Source organism: Acipenser ruthenus, chromosome 15 (genome assembly GCF_902713425.1).
Source record: "Acipenser ruthenus chromosome 15, fAciRut3.2 maternal haplotype, whole genome shotgun sequence".
Classification (NCBI taxonomy): domain Eukaryota; kingdom Metazoa; phylum Chordata; class Actinopteri; order Acipenseriformes; family Acipenseridae; genus Acipenser; species Acipenser ruthenus.
In genome coordinates, this window is record NC_081203.1 from 24,775,109 (window position 1) to 24,799,311 (window position 24,203).

Here is a 24,203-nt window from a genome sequence, read left to right on the forward strand (position 1 = left end):
GTAATTATGACATCTACAGTACAGTACAATATGTACTTTAGGTCTTGAAGAACTCCTTCCAAGATAATGAAAAAGCCAGCAGGGCTGCAGAGGGAGAGAAAGAGTTCTTTGGAGAAGGATGTAGGGGATAATAAACTCTGTTGCCACGCAGAAAGGCAGAAGAAATGACTGTTGCTATGCAGCATTACTTCATTAAGACTGGGCCCTATTTTGAAACAGAGGTAAATCATTTTAACTGTTTGAAATCATACTGTTTTGTACGGTTACACTGTATATACACTCGCGTCATTACAGTGCACCAGTGCTAGTGGATGTAAAAGGTACCACATTTGTTTTTTGGTGGTATTCTCACTAATGTATTTCTTACATGCCCCAGGGACAGATGTACTGTTACAGGGGGACAGGTTAAAGGTTGCACTCTGATGTACCAGCTATACAATACTGTACATGTTTGATAGCTCTACCACTGGAGTGCTTTAACCCTCAGTTTTATAATGTCAACAAGACAGAAAAATGACATAACAAGTACAAAGTTGCTCTTTAAGCAAATAAGATCTGTTCTGTAGTCAGTTGTGTAGTAGAAAGGGCCACCTTATAATGAGATAAATCTGTAATAGACATCACACACAAAAAGAAGCGTTTGTGCAAGATAACTTCTAAATATATCATTACTGAATACAATACTGTGTGCATGTTATTGTGTTCATTACAGTTACACAACAGTCCAATCTAATTTTACCGTGTTTTTTATTGGATCATCATTGTCTAAAGTTTGTTTAGCACTAAGCAGTCCACTTTACAATGCAGTTATAGTTTTGCCAAGCAAATATGTGTTGTTATCTTCTGCTTACTTCACCCCTGTTATGCAGTTTGGCTAACTTGGTGTGTTCTTAAATATACAGATGTTGTAGTTTTGCTGAACTTCCTTTAGCCCCAGTGCTTTGATACCAGGGTTTAAAATGCAAAACTGCTTGACAACCTTATGAAGTACAATATTTAATATAAATATCAATCACGATTGTACAAACAGTCCAGTGAAATGATTTAATAAACCCTTTGAGCGATAAGCAAGACAGAAGAAGTCTCTTTATGGGTTCCTGCTTGGGTTCCTGCTTGGAATAATAATGTTGGCATGCCACCAGGTAAATAAGCAAGCAGACACTATAACATCTTAACATTTTGTTCACAACATTGTGTTTGCATCTCTCTGGTACACAATCCACTTTTGGCTTTTTATTTACACTTGATTATTTTCAGTCATCCTGTTAATTGTAGACAACAAGGGTCTCCAGTACCTTTTATAAAAGCAGCATAAAAATAAAAAATAAATACATCTCGTTTCTTTAGCTGGTTTGCTGTTTTTTGCTTTATTATGGACTTGCACAAAAGAACACATTTATCAGAAGAAAATGATGTAATGTCTTTAGTACAATGCTGTGTAAGCAGGGTAGGATTGCATGCCAGTCATAGCGTAAAGGACGTTCAGTGAATCGGTTCATGAGTTTGACTGGATTTGTTGAGTTGCATGGCTGAAGGCTATGCCGAGCCATTGTCTTCCTTATTTTGTGACTGTTATGAGCTGGCAGGGAATTGTGTTGTGAAGTGAAAGGCAGGGTTTAGTCTAGCTCCTGGAGGGCATATAACCAAGAGATTATTAAAAGTATTACAATTCACATGTGTCTGTGTGTGATGATTTTATTTGTGGTTTGTTTGGGCCCTGATTTTGAAATCCATATTACATTTACAGTACACGTCACTGAGGACTGAAGTATTTTCTTGCTCATCTACTGAGCAGGTTCAGAATCACCTATCCCTCGGCATCTATCCCTATACATTCCCAGTTGTGTTACAGATTTTGTAATTTATTATTGAAGTTCGAGGAATTGCATTGGACTGTACATGACTTGATTGTACATTTGATATTTATTTTTAATACTTTTATTTTATTCTCTTCCTTGAACTCTTTCAACACTACCAGTTGCAGTATAGGCTTTAACACCGCAGACCGGTAAACTAGTTTTCGGTATGCCCATGCAGTATTTATTTATGACTTCTTCTTTCATAACTTTGTATTGCCTGCTTGTTTGCTCAGGCAGTGAATCTTGGGAGAAGAGGCGTATTTTAATAGCTTGCCAGCAGCGACAATTTCCCTTCTGAAAAGCAGGCTTGAGAGCAGTGGGGATTTCAAACTGTGTGGGAGGCAGTCTGTTGTGAACACACAGTTCCAAAGGTTCCCTGAGCTGCCTAGCTCTGCACTAAACCGGACTCGCTTCACACTTTACAATTCAGGAGGCCCCAAGAAATATCCAGTTTGATGAAAACTGCAATATTTATGTACAGATAGCATATCTAGAGAAAATAAATATTCAAACACTAAAATACTGTATGCTGACACATGTATATATTTAATTGGCCAATATTCATAATGCACAAATACCTGCACATTCTATGTGGCTCTCTGTGCGTGAATGAAAGTATTCCCACACACAGTCATGTGTGTTTATCTCTGTACTGTACATGATGGTCCCTTAAATTGGGTTTGCTGTATCAATTAATATGTCTCTCCTTTAGAGTTCCACCTGTTCAGAAAACAGCACAGCTGTCTTTATGAATTTCTGGTCCACCTACTGTATGAAATCGGTCCGTTTTCAGAGGCCTGGCTTCATGACCATATTGCTGTATGTTCTTTTGCAAAAATAGTTTTGAATGTTATAATACAATTAAAAAAAAAAAGAATGTTACAGTTCCCTTATTGATATTTTTCAGTGCTCACATGCACAGCCCACATTGACCAAACATTTGGAAAACTTGCCATATTATATTCTATTGACATTAAAATGGCCTTGCAACCTGTCACATTTATATTGTCAAACTGGTTTTAGTGAGCTGGCTTTGAATAATGTGGCACATTGCTTGCCTGTAGCCATACTGTACTGCCTTCTGTTCTCTGAGGTTAAGCTTCTGTAGATCGTGCCTGGCCTTCAATAAACACCAGCTTCTGCAATATAATATAAGGAGTCTTGGTGGCTCTATAGAGGGGGCACTCTTCCCTAACCAATGCCCCTTCATGGTGTTAGATGCAACCCCAGGTTTTTTCATGTGTACATTGTGGACAATAAAGATCCTGTTTCAGATATTGGTGTTATTCCATGGTGTGGTCCTGACTGAAATCCAAAAAAGGTCTGTGCAGTTTGTATACAACAGATAAGAAATGGAACATTCAATTGCTAAAAGATTCACTTTTAATAAGGAAGGGCCACCCGCATGTTAGAATGTGTTCTTGCTATAGCTTGTTAAGGTGTCAGATTGTGTTGAGATTTCAGTGGGTGAAGATGATTTTATTTGTTTTTCTGGCACTGGGGTCTGCATGTTCTTCTTGTTCAGGCTTGTCAGTGGTGGGGGTTGAATAGGCCGATTTTATTTATTTATTTTTTTTCCTGCTGCTTTTTCTTTGCTCTTGGTGAGCTTTTCAACTTGATGTCACAGTTCTTGGCCTACTTTGTTTATTACTTCACCAGAGCAGAACTTGTATACCTGTCACAAAGTATGTCTTGTAAATTCCACTTTCTCCGTGAGTGCCCTCTGGCAGGCTACTGGCAGCAGTAACAGCTTTTTCTGTTAAATAACCAAAGGGTTTTGCAACACCAGGCGGTGCTGCTATTGAACACTAACATAGAGTAATATGAATTGTGGTGTGAAAGGTTATGAGTTTGAGTTTAAAATGGGTATTCACTGGTCCTAAGTGTCAACTGAGATGTTAATAGACCTATGTGTCTGTATTGCATTCTCACTGTGTACTGTTTTGGGAAGCAGTGTTTCACCTTGTTCCCAAACACAGGGATATACTGTAGTTCTAATAAATGTGTCTTCATAAATACATTTTCTTCCGTACCCCTTGCCAAAGTTGAAGCATAGGCATTTGTTGCAATTTATTCCATGTGTTTTTATATTCTTCTGGGCTGTCTGTTGGCATAACTTGTAGGTTTAATTGCCCAATAATTTCATGTGAAGACAGACAAAGGAAAAGGTCTGTGAGCATGAAAGGACTACTATACTAAGTCGCAATTAATGGTAGTGAAAACATGACTTTAGAAATTGTGGTTTATAACCTAAAATGTCCATTGCAGGTGGTGCCCAGCAAAAATTAACCTTTTAGCTCCCACATTATTTTTAACCTTTTTTTACATTTCCATATTGCAGGGTTTGCCATTCAATCCGATGTGACATAGCCTAAGATTAAGCTACCAGGGATGCTTTGATTTTGTTAACAAAAACTTTTGTTTCTAGTTTGCTTGTGTTTAAGATTGAAGTGACATGTATTGAAACGACTGAGTTGTTTGATTTCTAGTTTTATGGAATTGACAATAGAGCGTTAGATAAAGTTGCTTAAACAAGTAATGTTAGTTGGTTCGTTTTTATTTAAATCCAAACATGGTTGCATTAACACTGTTTCACTGACCCTGTTTGTCGTTGCCTCCTCAGCTTGACTTGACGAAACCCATTGAGGAGCAGGGCCCACTGGACGTGATCATCCACAAGCTGACAGATCTCATTCTCGAGGCAGACCAAAACGACACTCAGTCCCTGCTGCTTGTCCAGCGTTTCCAGGTGAGACAGTCAACATGGCTGCCGCTGTCTCAAAAGTTTGACACTAAAATAAAATTCCTTTGTGTGTTTACTACAGTGGGCCTCAAAACTGGGAACGGGGTCTGTAGTTAACCCTCCCATGCAAAACAGTCACCTCAAATAGATTATAGAGAAACACCAGCTATAGACCCTTGGTAAGCAGGAGTGATCAGGTCTCAACAAGATAGGGGCTGCTCGGTGTAAGCACCCTTGGCCTAATTTCCCATTCTTGCGATGCTCCCAACCTTCGCTAGAATAGAAAGCTCTCTGTCAGCCCTATGCTGGCAAATAGTTACATTTCAGATCATTTTCATCAATTGATTGATCTTTCATAACTATTGTATTATAAATGGTTCTGTTATGTGCTGCTTTAAAAAAAAAAAAAAAGTTTACCAGGATCTGTTGAGTTTGGCTGAACTCAGGTTTGGATCGCAGCTAGGTAAAGGATTCCAAATAAAGGAAACTTTGAAAAACAGGAAACCTGACTACTTGTGAAACTGCCCAATTCCATTCCCTAGTCATGTTGAAACACTTTTCTTACATTTATTATTATTATTATTATTATTATTATTATTATTATTATTATTATTATTATTAGTTTATCTCATTCTGCTGCAATATTCCCACTGTAATAATCTTTTATGGCAGTGTAATTATCCTAGTAATAATGTTATAAGTTTGTGGTGGGAAAAAAAGAGAGTTGCAGGTTTTAGACATTCAGGAAAGAGAGTGCTGTGCTGTAATATTATTAAGATATTAATGGTGATTGTGCTCCTTTACAGTGAGCCTGTGGAAATGGAGTGGAGCTGACACTGCAATTTTGTTTGGATGATGCTTTGGTCAGAATGATTTAATTGTTTTTGCAGGAGCTCTTGCAGTGTTTGAACAGTATAGTAGGACTGAATGGATTCATTATGTGCTTCATTATCTTTTGTTAAGGTGCAAGACCGCGTTGTGAAAGATGGATGCAGCGTGATACACTGTTTTATTGCTAGGCCTGGGTTCGATTCAGCTTTGAGATTAGTTTGGTTTGGTTTACATTTTCAGAAGCCACTGCATGCACTGGACACCTTAAAAAGAAAGGCTAAGGATAGGAGGGGCATGCAAAACAACACTGTTCTCCTATCCGCTCAGAATAGGATTTATATAAATGTTTGTTCATTCATTCATTCATTCATTCATTCATTCATTCATTCATTCATCCATTCACAGGGAGTAGTTTTGGGGACAGGAGAAGTGGCATACTCTCATGTGTATTCATTGTAGTCTACGATAAGGAATGAATTGAAGAATCGCAGTGTTTTATAATTTAGTTTTACTTCTATTCTTTGTTTGCAGTTTTAATGAGATGCACAGGTTTTATAATAACATTCATCTCCTCCTAAAGGTCTTAGCAATATGTTTTGAATGATTTCAGGACTACATTGAAGCCCATCCAGAGACCATTGTCCTTGACCCTCTTCCAGCTATCCGGACCCTGTTGGACCGGTGCAAGTCTTACGAGCTGATCCACAGGATAGAAGACCGCATGCAAGGTTTGAGGCCTCTCTGTTTATTTACCTGTTGGGTTTCATGACTTGAAGAGCATACACTTCAAGTAAACCTGCTGTAGGCAAGGTAGTGCTTAAGTAAAAATCATAGGTGCATTTGTAGTTGAGGTTCTTAGTGTTAATATGAGAACAATTACTATTATTCCCACTGGGGATGCATATCAATAAATAGAGTGGAGGCAGGCTTACATAAGTATGCTGTGATGAAGATCATTTATTTATTTTTTTAGCACAAGTTGTTACAAGTTATTGAGTATAACAGAATCATAACCACAGGGGTAAAAGGAGAATGTTTGTCCGAACGTGTCTGTATGAGAACCACTTGGTCAGTTAGGATGAAACTTGAAAAACCTTTTTTAGCACGACTATCAGAATGGTGTGGGGAGGGTGAAATCGGATTCTGTGGTTTGGACGTTGTTTGGCACAGGTAATTGTGTCCAGCTGAGCTCAGGTGTGTCTGATTTTAAACTAACTAAAAGCTGGAATGACTCAAACTGATAAACAATGTGAGTCTTAAATTATGCCCTGTCTTGTAAAACTGGCAGCCACAGGTCCTCAATGCACCAGTGTAGCCAGCAAGTTTATTCTTTCCAGTTTTCAGCCAAGACAAACGGCAACCTGAGCCTCGTTTCGAATTGTTATGTTCTGTCTTCTATCAAGAGCAGGGCTAGCCTCTAATTTCTACTATAATGGCAAAAAGACCATTTTTGGATATGTTTAACCCCCCCCCACCCCCCAGTTTCTTTTTTTTTCAAAACAGAATTCTATGCAAAAGGTAAATCAAAGTAGACTGTGACTAGCCATATAACATGACTCCATTAACCAAAGTCTGCTTGACTCGGGTTTGGCCACAGTATTGTTTAATGATTCATTAACTTTTCCTCTGCTGGACATTTCCCCAAAAATGTCACGAGGAATGATGTCACAAGCATGTGTGTTCACTCATTCTGAGGTATTCTGAGCGGATTTATATTGAACACTTTTTACCTGAGCGAAGCTTTTGAGCTACAAAGTGCACTGCTAGCTGTAAACTGTTACTGCAAGTCACTTCCTCATTGTAAAATGTCATGTGATTCTGTGACCGTTGAACTCTGGTGGTTTGAAATATTCTGATCACAGAACAAATAGGAACACATCTCTTCTCTGTGCAGGAAGGATCAAACATACTGTTCCGTCTGCTGTGTGAAGCACACCAAACTAGAAACCGCATCGACCTTTCCATAAAATACCTGAAACTACAACAATGAGGCAACACACACACACACACACACACACACACCTCCACGTAATCCCATTGCTTATTAAAACATAAGAGAAGCCCTGACCTTCAGTCTTGTTTAGTTAAATTCCCTTTATCGGACCATTCCAAACTGTTTCCAGACAGTTAATGATGCTGTTCCAGTTTCGCTGCAGCCCTGCGACCAGGCATTCCACACAGATCTGTTGAGATCTAAAGTAAATTACTGCCCTTGAATGCCGCATCAATTACGGCTGCTGTTGTAACAGAAATGCTTTGTTTAAAATGCCGCTGCTCTGAGTGTTCTTGCTGGTTGTCACATCAGGACTGTGGCGTCACAGATTAGCCAGGCAAATTAGCTGATGAAGAACAAGAGAACATTAAGCTCTAAACCTCCTGTTTACACTGTGTTCTAGGAGTATGTTCTTTGACTTTGAAGCCCATTTAGAGATAAATTCAGGGAGATTATATCAATCATTTCCTTGTCAAGGGTTATCATTATTTTCTAGCACTTAGATAATTTCCTGACAAGGAATAGGACTCCCAGGGACTTGTACCTTTTTTTAATTAAAAAAAAAAAAAACACTTTTGATTCTTGTGTATAGTATCTATATTAATGTTCTCATTGGTCACTGTTCTTCTACTCCACAACCCCATAAAATATATGAAATATTACTGACCAATAGTAACACCTCCACAGCTGCTGTAGCCAATTCAAGCTACAGGTCAAGTGCATGTGCTGCCTTACTAATGTGGGAATCCCCGGTTTTCTATTCCATATCAAGTATGTAAATCAAAATGTACATATGCTCAATGGAACACAAAAATAGGTACATGTACAGTATACAGGACTTTCATGATACAAACTAAACAAGAGTAACAGCTCCTAGATTCACTGTGCAGTTGTGAGGCACTTCCATTTAGCAAGCTGTCTTGAAATAGAGTGACCGTGCTAGAAACTAGGACTGACATATCACTGGAAGTAACCTATGTACAGTTATTCATTGGCTTGTTCAGTAACACAGATCAGAAACATTTAGCAGGTTCATGTGACATGGCTGCCCTCATGATACAGTAGTGCTGCATTTTGAGTAGAACCCAAGTGGTTTGCTGAGTATCATGGATTTTTCCCTCCGTGTTACCCAGAATGTGCAATCTTTTGTGATGTGTCTAGTGATGGTTTCCACATTCTGTAGTAGTTTTACAGCCCCCTGTAATACTGCAGCAGCTTCTTAGATGTTTAAAAACATTGTTTAACTTTCTAGCTTGGTTTTATTCTTACAATTTCTCTGTACTTGAATAAAACTCTGAACCAGGCACTGAGCCAGGTGGGTAATCCTTACAAATGGCCAAGGATTTATTAAAGTATAATTTCCATTGCCATAAGTAGTCGGACACTTCTTGTTATGGCTACCATTAGCTGAGCTACAAATCGATGAACAAGTGTGTTGCCAGTGTTGTCTGCAGTGATTTTAGCACACAATACCCTATGATGCTGTATTTTGGAGACCACATACCTTAAATTCAAAGGAAAAGGGGCGCTTCAGTGAATGAGGATGTTGTAAATTAAGCTTCTTCTTGTGAATAAGACCCTGGGCTGTGTTCATTTTGTGGAGACATTAGTGAGCCGATAGCTGATGCTTTGATGGGTGTGACACTCAAAATAGTGGGCAAGAATGCACAGAGAATAAACTTAAAATAAAATCAGTAAGGAGTGGAGAGAACCGCACAACAAGAATCCCGGTTGCACATGTGTTTTAACTCCTGTTTTACGTTGCTAAGCGACCTGTTGTGCGGTTTAGGTGAGTTTTAGAAGCATGTTAGAAAATGAGTTCTGCAAGGGAATGAGTAGGATTTACTGCAATCAGAGCTGACTTGGGCAACATTATTTTAACGGGTCTCTTATCTTCAAAACTAATTACACTGAGCTTCTAAACAGTTTTTCAAGCATGTGTAGTTGTAACGAGACAAGCCTATAATAGCTGGTTTCCGATGAAGCACAGTGCACTCCACAGCTTTAAGAGTTACAGTAATCATGGTTTTACTTGCAGTCAGAGATTAGTCACAGGAAGACTCTTCAATTCTATTGGTCGATTTAGGGGCTGGCCTGACTTCTTAAGTTCTATTGGTCAATTTTTATGATTGCTGATCTTTTGGAGGCCTCTTGAACCTATAAGGGTTGTGCTTTGAAAATAATTTGGTGATGTATTTTGAACACTAGCAGCCATTAAAACAGCTGATTTCCTTAGTACCTAGGTTGTCATAAACTAAGCTTTCAAGCAAGCAACACATGGTGAACACTGGCTTTCTTTACTTCCCCGAGATTTGTTTTGAGATGGTCCTGATGAGCTGTGTTTACAGTAGAAAAAAAGAAAAAAAAAACAATAGGAAGGCTTGTTAACATTGGGCAACAAGTATTTAAGACATGTAACACTCCTTGCTAATAGTGGGAGCAGTCTGCAATGCTGGAAGACTGGTTTGAAGATGATTATCCAGTACTGTACAGATCCCTCTCAGGATTGTTCAAGACGCCAAGCAAATTTTACAAGTGACAAAATATTGACTGGTAAGAGCAGGTGACCAAAAAGACATGTTTTATTATACTATACATATAGAGTGATTAAAATACAGCACAAACAAACTGCCCTGCATTGTTTCAAGCATACAACATAGTGTAAGGTGGTTGATTTACTACCTTGCCATTAAGAAAACGAGACTGAATGCTTGTGAAAGGTGGATTAGCAGGTTTGTTAGCAAGCCTGGTTTGAAGCGGAATATCCAGTACTGTTCAGGTTCACACGTGCCAAAGATCAATCCATTGAAAACAAATTGACCTTAGTCTGAGATTACATTTTGTTTTGGAAACCAACACCCTTAATCCCATTCTCTAACACTGTTCTCTTATGCTAACAAAAAGGTAACTAATTTAAGAAATGTGTGTGTTTGTGTGTGTGCCATGCCAATTCAGTTCTGTGATAGTATGAGTTCCTAAGGATACATGTAATAACTACAGTTGTGTTCAGATTATGTGAGGTGACATCACCACTGTTTTTGTTGTAACTGCTTGACTGGCCAAAACTGGATCAAACTGGCCCAGTGGGAATTGTCACATTGCTTTGTGTTCTTATGCCAACAGTATTTGCTTTTGAGGTGAAGTGATTATAGTCTGAATGGGTCAAAATGTCACCTGTTTTCCAATACTGTACAGAGACTAACTATATGCATGACTTATCACTTGAAAACTCAGCTGATCTTTCTCAGGATTGTGCAAGATGACACCAAGGAAAATTACAACTAATAAAATATGGACTGATAAGAGCCGGTGACCATAAAGACATATTTTATATAAACTCAATTACAGGGGAATATACAGCACAAAAAAACTGACCTGCGTTATTTCAAGCATTAAACATACTGTATGTCCCCTTAGCAATTCTGAATGGAGATTGGCTTACCCTAAAGGGTTAATATAACTAATAATAAGCTTATGTACAGCATACAGTAATAACAATACACATTGCTTTTTTTAATGCGTTGCAATGGTGGTTACCTGAAGATATAATATCTGCAAACAGATGATGCAGTGAATGCTATTCATCAGTAATGAATAATGGTGAATAGAGCAGCTGCTCATGATAATGATAGGGTCCTGATATAATGACCAACTACTGTGCTATTGACTAATGACAATTGGTACATAAATAAAATGCATCCATCTGTTGTACAGGAACCAAACCTCATGGTGTGACTAATACAGCCACATGTAATACAAACTTAGTATGTTTAATAAAATAGTACTTCTGCTTCCTGTTAATAAAGGCAGTTAATGTCAAACATTACTTCTGAGGTAAACGTTAACATGGGCTTCGACTTGCACACATTCTGCTTCATCATACATATCAAAACTTAATCAGAAACCACAACTGCTACGCATCATATTCCACTGGTAAAGTGTGTATACTAAGAATTTTATTTCCCGATATTTTACCGATGTTTCTACGGATTTTATCACTATTTTAATATTTGTAAAATAAACTCCAAAAAATTCCATGGTGTTAAGATAAAAAACGAAAATGCGGAACGGTAAGTGTACCTCATATAGTCTGTGTACTCAAGCTCATGAAATAAAATGCTCCTTTTTGTTTAAAGCCTAAAAAAAACTACCAAATGACCATTTACAACAAATACCACTTTAATTGCTGCCGTGGAGTGCTGTCTTTTATATTGGTCCATTTTAAAGCTGCGAAAAAACTGCAATAACACTTCACTGTAAGTGCCCATAGTAACCATACAGCACAGTGTATTGTGCTTCCATTATAACTGAGTTATGAAGAGGCAAACCTAGACATAGTAAATTATAGTGTAATGTACTGCACTGGCGACTTTATTAAAGGTCACTGGTAGACCAGGAGAGATACTCTGATAAATATCGGCTGTAATGTTTGCGATCAAGAGCAATGGTATGTTTTAAAAGAGCCTTCTGACTGCACTTCTGGCACGCTAGATTCCCCTTTAACAATTAGCAGAGCCGGGGCAACGTCAAGCAAACACTGCTCTCGGGTAGATTCTGAAAAGAGATACTCTACGAGCATTAATAAATGCGCTTTGCTTTATTGGGAATGGCAGGCCGGTGGAAGAGTTTCATTTCATTTGAGGATCTGTTTATGAAACCACTTAACCCATTCCAATCCCAGTGTTTTAAAATGGTCATGAATAGTGTGCTAGTCCTCTTGGTATCCTCCTCTTGTAGTTTTGTAGGTATTACAAAAAAAGCGTAAGAAGGTGTCATCATTCTGGTAATGTGGGGTTTTCTCCTTTCGAAAAATGTTTAATTCTAGTTTCATTGAAGACCGGAATAAACAAACATCTTAAACAATATACCCACTTGTCCTAAGCTGAATTGGTTTTGTTTCTGTAATGTGACTGGTGTACAGTATTATATCTGGCCACATGCACTTACTAGCAGAACAGAGTTGGTTGTTTTCAGTACAAGTGAGTTCCCTTGAATTAGCAAGTTCATACATTGTAGCATATATAGTCTGTGTACTCAGACTAAAATAAAATGCTTTAAAGCCTATATAAAATTACCAAAGCATGATCATTTACAATAAATACCACACTTACTCCCTACAGTGAATTCCCCCAAGCTTGAAGTCTGATTCGCTTTAAAGCTGCAAGAAACACAACTTTAATTCCTATTGGATCAAAGTCCTGTTAAGCAAGGCCTGTACAGATAAATACACAGTTTAGGATTATTTAATACCAAGCTAAATTAACAGAGCCAATCGGCGGTCTGCCCCGCACTGTCGCAACCAATTGGATTCCATCTTGTTTCCAGGCACATAGGTTGGACCACATTCATCTATCTACAACCAACCATATCACAACTATGCCACAAGCTAACCAGAGTCGAGAGGTGTGTTGTAAAAGCTGAAACTGCTGCAAGGAAGGTCTATGAGAGTGTAATTTTAAATTAGCAATAACACCCTGATTAGAGAGAATCACCTTCAGGTAGTTGACCACATCAGGAAGGTGTGGCAGGGATAATCATTTTAAATAATTGCATTTTAAATCTTTTATTTTCATTATGTTGCATTTTATTTTCTATTGGAATGTTCTAGTTGTTGACTGTAGTTCCTAATTGAAGTTTCACTTTTTTAATATGGTGTTCTTGTATTTTAATAATAAAAATAATAATGATGATAATAATAATAATAATAATGTGTTCTTCGATGAGGCTGGTATGGGTAGCAGAAGCCCACACTGTATTTTGTTGTGTATTTTAGGTTATTCCAAGTTTAAACCAGTTGTAAAGGTGATCTTTCAGGAAATGTGTAAAGTTAAAGCAGACTCCAATGTGTCTAGCAATTCAGAAACCGTTTTATAAAAGGCTGGTATCGTAGTTAACAAGATATATTTCAAATATTTTTTAAAACATACAAATACCTACCTTTTTACCTTCTTTTTTACAAAATGATTTTATAAACACATACAGTATGTGAAGGATAATTAGTGAGGCGTGGGCGGTTAGGCAGTAGCTAGCACTGGTTAAGTAAATTTGTACATCAGTCTAGAATTGTTGTCTTTGAAACAGGATACTGCACTTTGCTGCTCAGCCTGCCTTTAGCAACAGCAGTTCTTTTTCAATTGTCCTGAAAATTTATGATATGAATAAAAACAGAAAAAGGGGCCTTGCATTTTATTTGGATTTCACTGCCAGTGACACTAGCCTGCTGTAGCTTGTAAAAAATAACAACATTTGAGATATAAGCTGGGGTTGGATGTGTGTTGAAGGGTAGAATTGAGCAGAAATTTAACAACACTAAAGACCCTAGTTTAAAGTAAGGTCAAATGGATTTAAATAGAGGAATAAAACAATTCCAATAGTATAATAGTCTAATAGTATTGTTAGTTTTATACCGGACATATTTGCTTCAAATTTGGTGACTATATGTCAATAGGGGGTTCAGTTACATGTACTGTATATCATGTAAATTGTTTTCTTTTAAAGGTAACTCTCTGTGTTGTGCAGCATATGTTTCTAACCTATATAAGATTATTTTGCATAGTTATTTGATGCACTCTTTAGTATGGGCAGCCAGTGGGTACCTATTTGTCTCTGTATAAAATGCCTTAAGATGTCATTGCACCTTCTGTGTCTGCTTTGCATGCAAACCACAACAGTATCTCATATTGGAGAGATTCTTTTGGTTTCTGTAGGATAATTGGTTAATTCAAAAGTAGTCATTTTTTTTCTGTATAGTGTAGATCATTATGTACTTTTCAGTATAATATTGAAAATTAAAATTAAAACAACCTAACCAGGCCACGTTTCTTTGCACTCTAGGGAAGGAGCCAACTGTGATCACCCTGTAATAGTTCTATAGTGAAAGTCTGTATACTACCAACATGCCACAGTATGTATATGTATACTATACTTGTAGTATACTGTGTTCCTATGATAAGGGTGGTTGTTTATTTCTTAGCTGTTTTGTGTAGAGAACATGCCTGGAGCTCTGTTGTTGTTACAAATACTGTGAGCAAATTGTGACCTTCGCAGGGTCATTTCCCAGTCTTGACAGTCTGCTCCATGGGCCTTCCATTCTTCCAACCAAATCCCATTGTCCATGTAATCGCATTGGAAAGGCAGAATGGATGAGAACCAGCAGGCGCATTGGCTCAGTCCTTTTTCCACTCATACAGTATCACACAGTTAGTGATGGGAACCTTTGCTGACAGCATCACATTGAGGTCAAGCAAGCTTGCTGTGGGGACAGTCCCCTCCACCTTCTTGCATCTGCTTGCACAGTGTCTGTAAGGCGTGCTGCAGGGTATTTTTTTGTTATAACATTTTTTAATGCTGAATGCCAAAAAAATTGTAGTGTGTAAGGCAAAATTGGAAAAGCCCCTAGTTTGCATTGTATATGGTTACAACTGTTCCAAAAGACCTGTGTAAAACATGTTAGAGTTGTGTGCAACTATTCATAAACAATAATGAGAAAGCTGAAGGATCCCTGAGAATTCACAAGGACTGACAGTGACTGCCAGCGCAACCGACCCAACTGCATTGACATCAATTAATGGCAATGTTTGCAGAAGAAACACCACCGGAAAGCACAACTCTACTCATTGTGGTAGAGTAAGGACACTGGGTTCATTTTTCCACTCAAACAATGCACTGGGAGCAACACACTGGGGCCAGTGTAAATATGTAAAAACTATTATTAGTAGCACCATTGGTGCTTTGTCAACCAAAAACAAAGCTGTTGGTATTTCTAGTAAATAGAAAGGATAGGCATGTGTGAAATCACATGTGAAGTACACACAGTAACTAACCGGTTTCAAACAAGTTATATTCCAGTTTCCATGGGTTTCATAACTCACCAGATTACCTTACCTAGGAATGTTTGAATTAAGTATGGTTTTTTGTACTTCTGTAAAGACACTTGAAAAGACAGGTTAGCAGAATATCTGTATTTATATGAACTGTATTTTTGTACTTAACGGAATGCATAAATCTGTCAACTTTTTTTGTATTTTTTTAATTGCCCTGGTGCAACCATGCTAGACATTGCGTAACCATGCATATTTACTTTGAACTGTGATGTCCCACATACTTTTGCTGTGCTGTTTCACAGCCTTTCGTGCGCAAGTACGTGTCTTATTCTATTAACACTGCAATAATGAAAAAAGAGATAGATAGTATCAACAGTTTTATGATTTTTTTTTTTTTTTTTCCAGATAAGTCTGGGCCCTTTTTGTTGACAAAACAGAAAGCAGACTGGAGCTGAATTTCTCACGTAACTCAATTTCACCTCTCAGGCCCTGTCTCATTAAACCATACTGGGCTTTGTTTTCTTTAAGCAGCTAGCAGTATCGAAAGCAGCTGAATTCTTTTGTGCTTTATAAAATGTCTAATCGCGGCAGCGGTAGTCCACTTAACAAAGCTACAGCTGTGATACACAATTCAGTACAATTGCAAGAGAGCAGCCCAGACTGGATGGCAGTGGGTGCCCAGGTCAGCGTTCAGTGCTTTCTCAGAGTTGTGAGGGGAAGCTCCTATGATGCCTTACTGGTTTTGGTAAGGGAGAATCCAGGGTCATTGACCCTGACGGTAGACCATCACTAAATTCACAAAACATGTTAAGCAATTTCTTTATAAACTGTATCCAGCAGGGGTGTGTCCTGTATTACGTTTGAAGCTGGAATATGAAATGTCTCAAAATGCTGTGACTTTGAATACTGCCAGTGTGAAGAAATGGCTGAAATTTGCTGCAGGTAAAACAAAAATAAGGCTATGGGTCTTCCAGAAAAGGGACTACAGTAGATGTCTTGACAAGGAAACCGGAGCAATCAGAACAGGGTCACGTCAGCTTAACAAATATTAGATGTAAAATTGAAAATATGAAAAATTGAGCTTAGTCTTGGCAGCAGACTTGACAGCAGAATGGTAATCGGAAGGTTTGTTTGAAAAAGAGCTTCTGATTTAAGAGAAACTCCTCTTGAGCTTTCATAGGGATTGCTTCACTGCTGTGGAATTACTTCAGCTGTTGAGTTTCGTTTCCAACTAATGCATTGGAAGCATTTAAGAGCAGGTAAACCTAAATTGCTGTTTTATTTTAAAGGGGACACTTGTAAAGTCATTCAGCATTTTAAATGAGAAACGATTTATTGTACAATGTTGTAGGGTGAGCATGCCAGTAAATGCAGGTGTGCAAAAATGTAAACACGTAAAGAACTGTATGTAGCATACATACAGTGCATGTATGGAAAGTAGCCATCTCCCTCAGGGTACAAGTACAAGTCCATCAAGACTCCTGGAGTGGCAGTGTTAACAGAAAAACACCACAACAGTTCTGTTCATTGTGGGTGGTAAGGACACAACAAGCTCACATTTGTGTGTTACTGTATGACTAAGAGCTTATAGTTAACCTATTTTTTTGTCATTTGAAACCCTGTACAGTATATCAATTAACCAGACATAACGCAAATCAAGGTTTTACATTGTTTTCTCACTAACAATGGGGAAAATAACTGAAAATCGGGCCACCATTGGCATCTCTGATTGTACATGATGACAAGCCTCCAAGGTGTTGAAACTGTCCTGGAAGGGGATACCTGGCCTCCTTGATGATTACAGCCTGATGTAGTCAGAGAGCAAAGTCTGTTCTGCACAATGGCCCGCGTTGTCATCATTTTAAATGCTGTTCCAAAACACCCATTCAACTTGAAGTGAACCCAGTATAAAATGGGGGTTATGAGAACTGTCTCAGTGTGTTGACAATGTTGTTGAAAACATGGGCTTCTCTTGTTTCATAGGGATCAAAGAACTATATCAAAACACTATTCTGAGAATATTCTGCAACTAAGAATAAGTCTGGACCTTTACAGACTTAAACAGAGTAATTTCAAAGAGTGTCACGGATAGTTAAACAGCAGTCTGGGCTGACTGCATGTCAAGAAATTGAGAAAAACATTTACTAGCAGCAAAAAAAAGTTCCCAGTGGGCCTTTTTTAGTTTCTTTTGTCTCACCCCCAGTCTGGCTGAAAATAAAGAAATCAGACTAATGGCGGTATCTAGTGTTTTCAGTGAGTGAACAGAAGCCAATCTCAACAGCCAGGAGCCCGTGGGAGATTTATAGTTCTAATCCCTAAGGGATGATAAGAATCAGTTTTGAACTTGGTACAGTAGTATTTGGAGCCAAGGTTATAGTGTGATTTGCCTTTCTTACCCAGTAAAATATCAAACTCTGTAGACGGCATTTTAGCTGCACTTCAAATTTTATTGGAAACACAAGTAAAATTCCAATGCACAGGGTGTCAGTAGAGGTTCATATTGAATCTTGGATGTTTTAAGAAGAGATTTGGGGTTAAGAGAATTTTCTGGCTCCCCAGATCACCACTAGTTTAAACAACTACTTTACAATATGTCAGAAACATACATTCCCATCCATGGCTGTAAATTCAAAATTGGAGCTAACAGTATGATGGGAAAAGTTGCAGACTGCCAGATCAACAGAATGTGAAGAAAAGTACTGGTATACACTATTAATTACTGTAGCAATGAAATGTTTAATCATAATTTGATACACGATTCTCCAGATATAAGCAAGCATATGTGACATACAGACTGATGAACAGACAGACAGACAGACATCTCCTGTATGTCCCCTACAATCTGATACTGTGCTAAATAAAGTTATTACTAATGTTCATGATGGATGGCTGTATGAACAGATATACACCCTCCTCTGGTGTTGTAACTTAAGCTACATTATGTTAATACCAAGTTTCCTGACAATTGGATAAGTGGTTCTCCAGATAAATGTGAAAGAATGAAGTGTAGCGACCGTTTTGACAATATACCCTTCGCACGGGATTGCAAGAACCTGCCCCCAGCTGCATTCACAGCCTCCTCTCTTTTGCTTTGCAGATGGCAGGATCTGCTCTCCTCCCTTCATGGTGCTTACCAGCGAGTGTGGACCAGATACCCTGGAGCAGATAGAGAAGCACAGACTCACATTCCCCTTCAGTATGTACCCTTGTCACATCGTTTTACAGGTGTACCAGACAATGGCTTAGTATTGTACTCAAAAACTCCAGTATTAAAATATTAGTGGTACTGGGTAAAAGTGAGTTCCAGCCCTTCTAGCACTGACTGATACAACACAAGATGGCAATTCTGGCAAACAGTACTGTACAGAATACGTTGAAACAAATAATTTTCATTAACTTTTAATACTAACATGCCGTCAGTAAATGGAACTGAACTGGAACACAAAACAGACATTTGAAGCTGGAGAAACATGACCTGTAGATAACTTCTAAGTGTAGGAGCCTTTGTTCATAAACCAGACAGAAGTTTTTGTCTCTTTATGTAAACTGTACCCAGTGTGGTAAAACATTAATGATCTTCATCCTTTCTTTTTTTTTTGTACTGTAGTATGCAAAACCAGAGTAGCACATGGCACAAATTCTCATGAGGTAAGTAAAATTTAGCCTCTTAGTATATAAATACCTCTCATGTTTTTTAAGAAAAACAACCACATTGTGGTGGATCGCAGATTCTTCAATCACAATGACCAAACTAGTGCTATTGCCACAAACCTGCCAACAGTCACTCTAGCAGTAAAGTGTCAAAGAACTATTGCCCTGCGACATTACGAAGCAGGCAATAGTGAAAACACTCTTCCTTACAGATTTATTAAAACCAGCATTGACTTGCAGTTTTCACATAGAGAAAAACTCTTTGCTTTGCGTTGAGCATGTGACATTGGGTAATGTTGCCCACAGTCACCCACTTGTTTTGTAATAGTTTATCTTTGCATGTGTATCGATCTTTAGTTATCACCTTCAGTCTTTCTATACTACCTGTTTACCATATCAGTAACAGCATTTAAAAAAAAAGTCGACAAATTAAACCAATTTGTCCATTTTTTAGGTTTTAAAATGTTTTCACAGAACTGTATACACACTCGTCCATAAAGCAGATATTATTTATTTTTGAACGAGAATATTATATTCTATAGTGTTGTATAATAATATATTGTACTGCTGCTTTTATTATAGGGAAAACATTAGGTACCATAAACAAGCTATAATAAAATTGCCACCACATGACACAGATGTCGATAGAGGCTTGTACTGCTATTTCTTCTATTTAACTTACGACATTTGTACTTTTACCCATGTACATTTCCACACCTGATAGTCATGGTAAAAAATCATAGTTTTTATATACAGTACTTGTTTGTCCTGTAGATGGCAATCATTTTCAACGAGGAGGGTCTGAAGGACATCAAGCCCCCCTGTGTGATCCAGAGCTTCATCAACCACAATGCCGTACTGTACAAGGTGTTCGTGGTGGGAGAGTCCTACACAGTGGTGGAGAGGCCATCCCTCAAGAACTTTCCAGCTGGACCTGCAGGTGAGAGTAGGGGCCAGTCACCAGGACACAGAGAAACATGCTTTTATCTTCAATCTGTGTTCCGTTAAAAAAAAAAATTTAAAAAAATTCCCTCAACCTGTTACGAGCAGTTTCCATTTCTGATAAACCCTCTTCACTTCAACACTTCAGACTTCTAAAGAGGTTTAGAAGAAGAAAAACAAACTCCTCAAGTGGAAAAAACACTCCACTTAACACAGTGGCTGTGAAGTCTTTATTTCTGTATAAGCCACTGGTATCACTTGTTTAAGTTGTAGTACAGTTTTATTTTTGTAACTAACAGTGGTAATCTGAGATACCAGCTAGAGTAAAATGTTCTGAAAATATGCTACAGAATAAGGTGTAAAGGCTGGTTTGTACTGGTTTTCATTCCAAAAAATATTAAGAATCTGATTTGGGTCGCTGTTAGAATGCAATACAGATAGGACCATTTCGTCTTATTCCAAATGCTTACATAAGATAGACAAAATATGCTAGTATCTTGTAGCCCTAAATAGTTCACTAATATCCACCCACACACCTGCACAGATTACCCTCATTGTATTGCATGAAAAGAACTTGCGCAGCAAATATATCTTTTGTCATCTGTATGGCGTCAGTGCCTGGCAGTGACTGCTTTTAAAGCACACGACTGCAATATACAACTAAAAGACAACAGCAATGATTAAAAAAATACAGGCAAATGACATTGATAAGCAATGTAGTTTGTAACAATAGCTTTACATGCCTTTTAGACTGCCATGCTGCCCCCTACTGCTGGACCAGATAACCCTTTGAGATCCCTTTGACCTAACCATCCAGAAATGTTAAGTTACACTACTTCTACACATTTGATTAATGTCTGTGTGGGACTGCTATGTAGGTGCAGCTTGGCTTTCCTTTGGCTCCTCCCTGCCATGTCTTTTTGAAACAACACTTTTTACTTCTGTTTTCAGACAGAAAAACAATATTCTTCAATAGTCACAACGTTTCAAAGCCAGAGTCGTCCTCAGACCTGACATCTGTAAGTAACAACATTGGGTTTTTTGTTTGTTTTTTTTAATATGTGTAAGTTAATTGATCTTTTATTTTAAAAAGCTGCTAATGATATAAAAAGAAAGTGATGCAAGAATTGGGATGTGGTGTTTTTTTTGTTTTTTTTTTAATCCGATTGTTAATACATATCCCATACAGACGCAGTTTTATGTATATATCTTGTAATATCAGAATATGTGGATACAAGTTTTTTTTATAAAAAGGGTCTTTTAAATACTCTATCCTGATTGGTCAAAACAGGTCACAAGCATATTACAGCATATTCCTTTGGGTTGAAACACTTGTAGATATCCGTACGCCACTAGAATTTTGAAAAATTAACGGTAGCTATGTTTAAATTTATATAAATAAACATGACTAACCACACTTAATATATCATTTAAAAAAAAAAAAAAAACGGTAGCCATATTTAAATTTGCAATAAAGATGACTGACGAGGTATATCAATTTAGATCTTTCGGAAAACCAAACTCTAGCTGAATCAGGCACCAACACTTATGAAGTAGTGAAAAAAAATGCTGCTAGGCATTGAACTTACCGAAGCACAGCTTGAAAATACAAACATCTTTGTTGCCACTGAGAAATGGTACTGATCTGGCATGGATACCTCCTGTCACTACTCCCGTATCACAAAAGACGATTTAAAAATAATAATAATAATAATAATATATTTTTTTAATTAATGCATTTTTTTAAGTTAAGGGACTATTTTTTTAAGTCAGGTGGAAAGATATTTAATAAATTACTTTTTTGATAATTAAAACATGTTCTTATGTTTTTTTAATTTTTTTTTTTTAATACTGTACTGTTCATGAAGGCCATTGGATTTTTCATGAAAGTTTCGTTTTGTATATTCAACCGTAGGGGTTGTATTTAAGTGTATTTATTTAACAGGGTCAGGATAACATCCTTGAAATATGCATCACAATCATCAAGGAGTCTCCTGGCAAAATACAGGCAAAAGTAACAGATTCAAAATGTAGTTAAAGTCAGAACATAGTGTTCAAATTCCAACAAACAATGCAAGCCATGGTAGATGGGATGCTGTATACATACTATATTATAGACTAAGAACAGCTGTAAGGTATGTTATGGTTATGGTAACAGACTGGACCTTTACTCCAGGGTGTGTGGGTAGAACCCATTGCTTTGATTCCCATCGTTACAGAGGGACAATGTGGAAGGGGTGTCGCAGCTGCCCAACGATGATGTCATCAGGGAGATGTCGAGGTCTCTGTGCCGGGCGCTCGGGGTGTCCCTGTTTGGAATCGATGTGATCATCAACAACCAAACCGGCCAGCACGCTGTCATTGACATTAATGCATTCCCAGGTAAGTTGTTGAGCCTGCTCTTTGACATACCCTTCTCTATTATTGATGTACTGAGTACGGGATACAGTAGGGCTGTGCAGGTACGCGCATTCCCCCTGTTAATTCCCTTTAGCGTGTTTTAAGTTGTTAGTTATTAATTAAACGAGGGGGACATTCTTAAATGTGTTACTTACACAAAACAAAATGTTCCCTCGTTTCCCTCGTCTACACAATTGAGTACGACTCAGTCATTTTAATATTAAAACCACTCCTGTTTTAACTGTGATTATTATCTTTTATTAATTTAATATAAAATCATTATGTCCTTAACTAGCAGGCCTTAACAGCTTAACACCACTAGGTGTCTCCCTTGTGAATTTAAATAAAGTAAACAGTAGCCTTACAGTGAGTTTGTCAGAAGTGCATTTTACTGGATTGAAATCTGTTTTAAATAAGTGTATTACAGCACAAGGGATGCATTTAACAACAAGATTTTACTCTGGCATTTTACAGAGTGGCTGTTATGCTTTGTTTATATGCAGTGTGCTCCCCAAAACAGAATTCCTTGAACATATGGGGCAAGTTTGCGTTTGTTTTTTTAATTAAGGTAGTTTGCCGGGAGATCCTCTGTGACAAATATGGAATTTGTGTCCTGAGGGCACAACAGACAGAACCTCCGCGTTTACTTTGTTTATTTAATTTAGACATTGGTTCCCACACAGGCACTCCATATTGGGCTTTCCAACAATACAGTGCGGCCTTAAGGCGACTTTTAATTTACTGTTATAAACATAAATGGGAGCTCTGTTTTCAAACTGAGATGCCATAGTTTAAGTACAAATTTGGACTTTAAAACGTCTTCATAAACGTGTTTCAAATGAAGCAATTGGCTAAGTACAGTTTTATATTGAATTTCATTATATTCCACACTTGCTCGCAATTAACCATAATGTCATGAACAAGCACTCTTTTTTTTTTTTTTTTAATGTGTGGTTAGTCTTTTTACTGGCATTTAAAAAAAAAAAAAAAGTTTTATGACTACATTTCTACTAAATCAGCAAGTTGTGAACTCCATCTGTTTAAGTTCATAATACACATTCTTCCTCATTGTAATTACAGGAGAAAAAAAATCTGCCCATCACTTGAAGGTTGTTTCTTTATGCCTGGTTGCTGTTACATGCTACCATGGGATTGTCTTCTTCAGCGCTTTGCAGCGACACAAAGCACCCTGGGAATCTGCTGTTTCTATAGAAACCAGCATTGCTCGGCTATGAAAGGGTGTTCTTCAGCACCCTGAGGCTTTTAGTGGGCATGCTCAGTTGTGCATAACCAGCTGACTTTGAGGTTCATGTAACCCTCCCCTCTTGATTATTTTGGTGCAAAACCAATTTACGTTTGTTGGTTTTACTTCTACAATGTAAATACAGTACATTGAGGATTGATCTGAGGTTGAAACACAGAGTAGACACACCATCTTATGCTTCTGCACTTAAGTTTATACATTTAGCATGGTGTGTGTTGATTCAAGCGACCCTATGGATTCTGTTAAATTTCCTAAGCATTTAAACTAATATTAAACATGTTTATGTATATATATTTTGAATGTTGGTAAGCACACACATAACCCCCATTGCTAATGACGGGTTGAGCATTTTCAAAATGTAAAGCTCTTTTTTAAAACAGGTGACTAATAGCAGTAAGCACTCCAGCAGAGTTTTAATTACCGGTAAATGACGGCATAGCAGTTTGATCCATTCCTTGTTTTACTGTGAGCTTCATTGTTTGTTTATTTATTTAGCAGACGCCTTTATCCAAGGCGACTTACAAAGGCTAGGGTGTGTGAACTGCGCATCAGCTGCAGAGTCACTTACAACTACGTCTCACCCGAAAGATGGAGCACAAGGAGGTTAAGTGACTTGCTCAGGGTCACAGAATGAGTCAGTGGCTGAGGTGGGATTTGAACCGGGGACCTCCTGGTTACAAGCCCGTTTCTTTAGCCA

At 37.9% G+C, this 24,203-nt stretch overlaps 1 protein-coding gene across 2 annotated transcripts in view; it reads left to right on the top strand.

Moving 5' to 3' along the window:
• The window catches only part of LOC117422543 (inositol-tetrakisphosphate 1-kinase-like), a 56,004-nt gene that overhangs the window by 27,065 nt on the left and 4,736 nt on the right, over positions 1-24,203 (top strand). For both annotated transcript variants that reach the window (XM_058987570.1, XM_058987571.1), the window contains exons 4-10: positions 4,483-4,608; positions 6,044-6,161; positions 18,347-18,445; positions 18,857-18,897; positions 19,675-19,840; positions 20,794-20,861; positions 22,062-22,224. In XM_058987570.1, the coding sequence (XP_058843553.1) occupies positions 4,483-4,608; positions 6,044-6,161; positions 18,347-18,445; positions 18,857-18,897; positions 19,675-19,840; positions 20,794-20,861; positions 22,062-22,224 (781 nt within the window). The remainder of the gene's footprint in view (positions 1-4,482; positions 4,609-6,043; positions 6,162-18,346; positions 18,446-18,856; positions 18,898-19,674; positions 19,841-20,793; positions 20,862-22,061; positions 22,225-24,203) is intronic.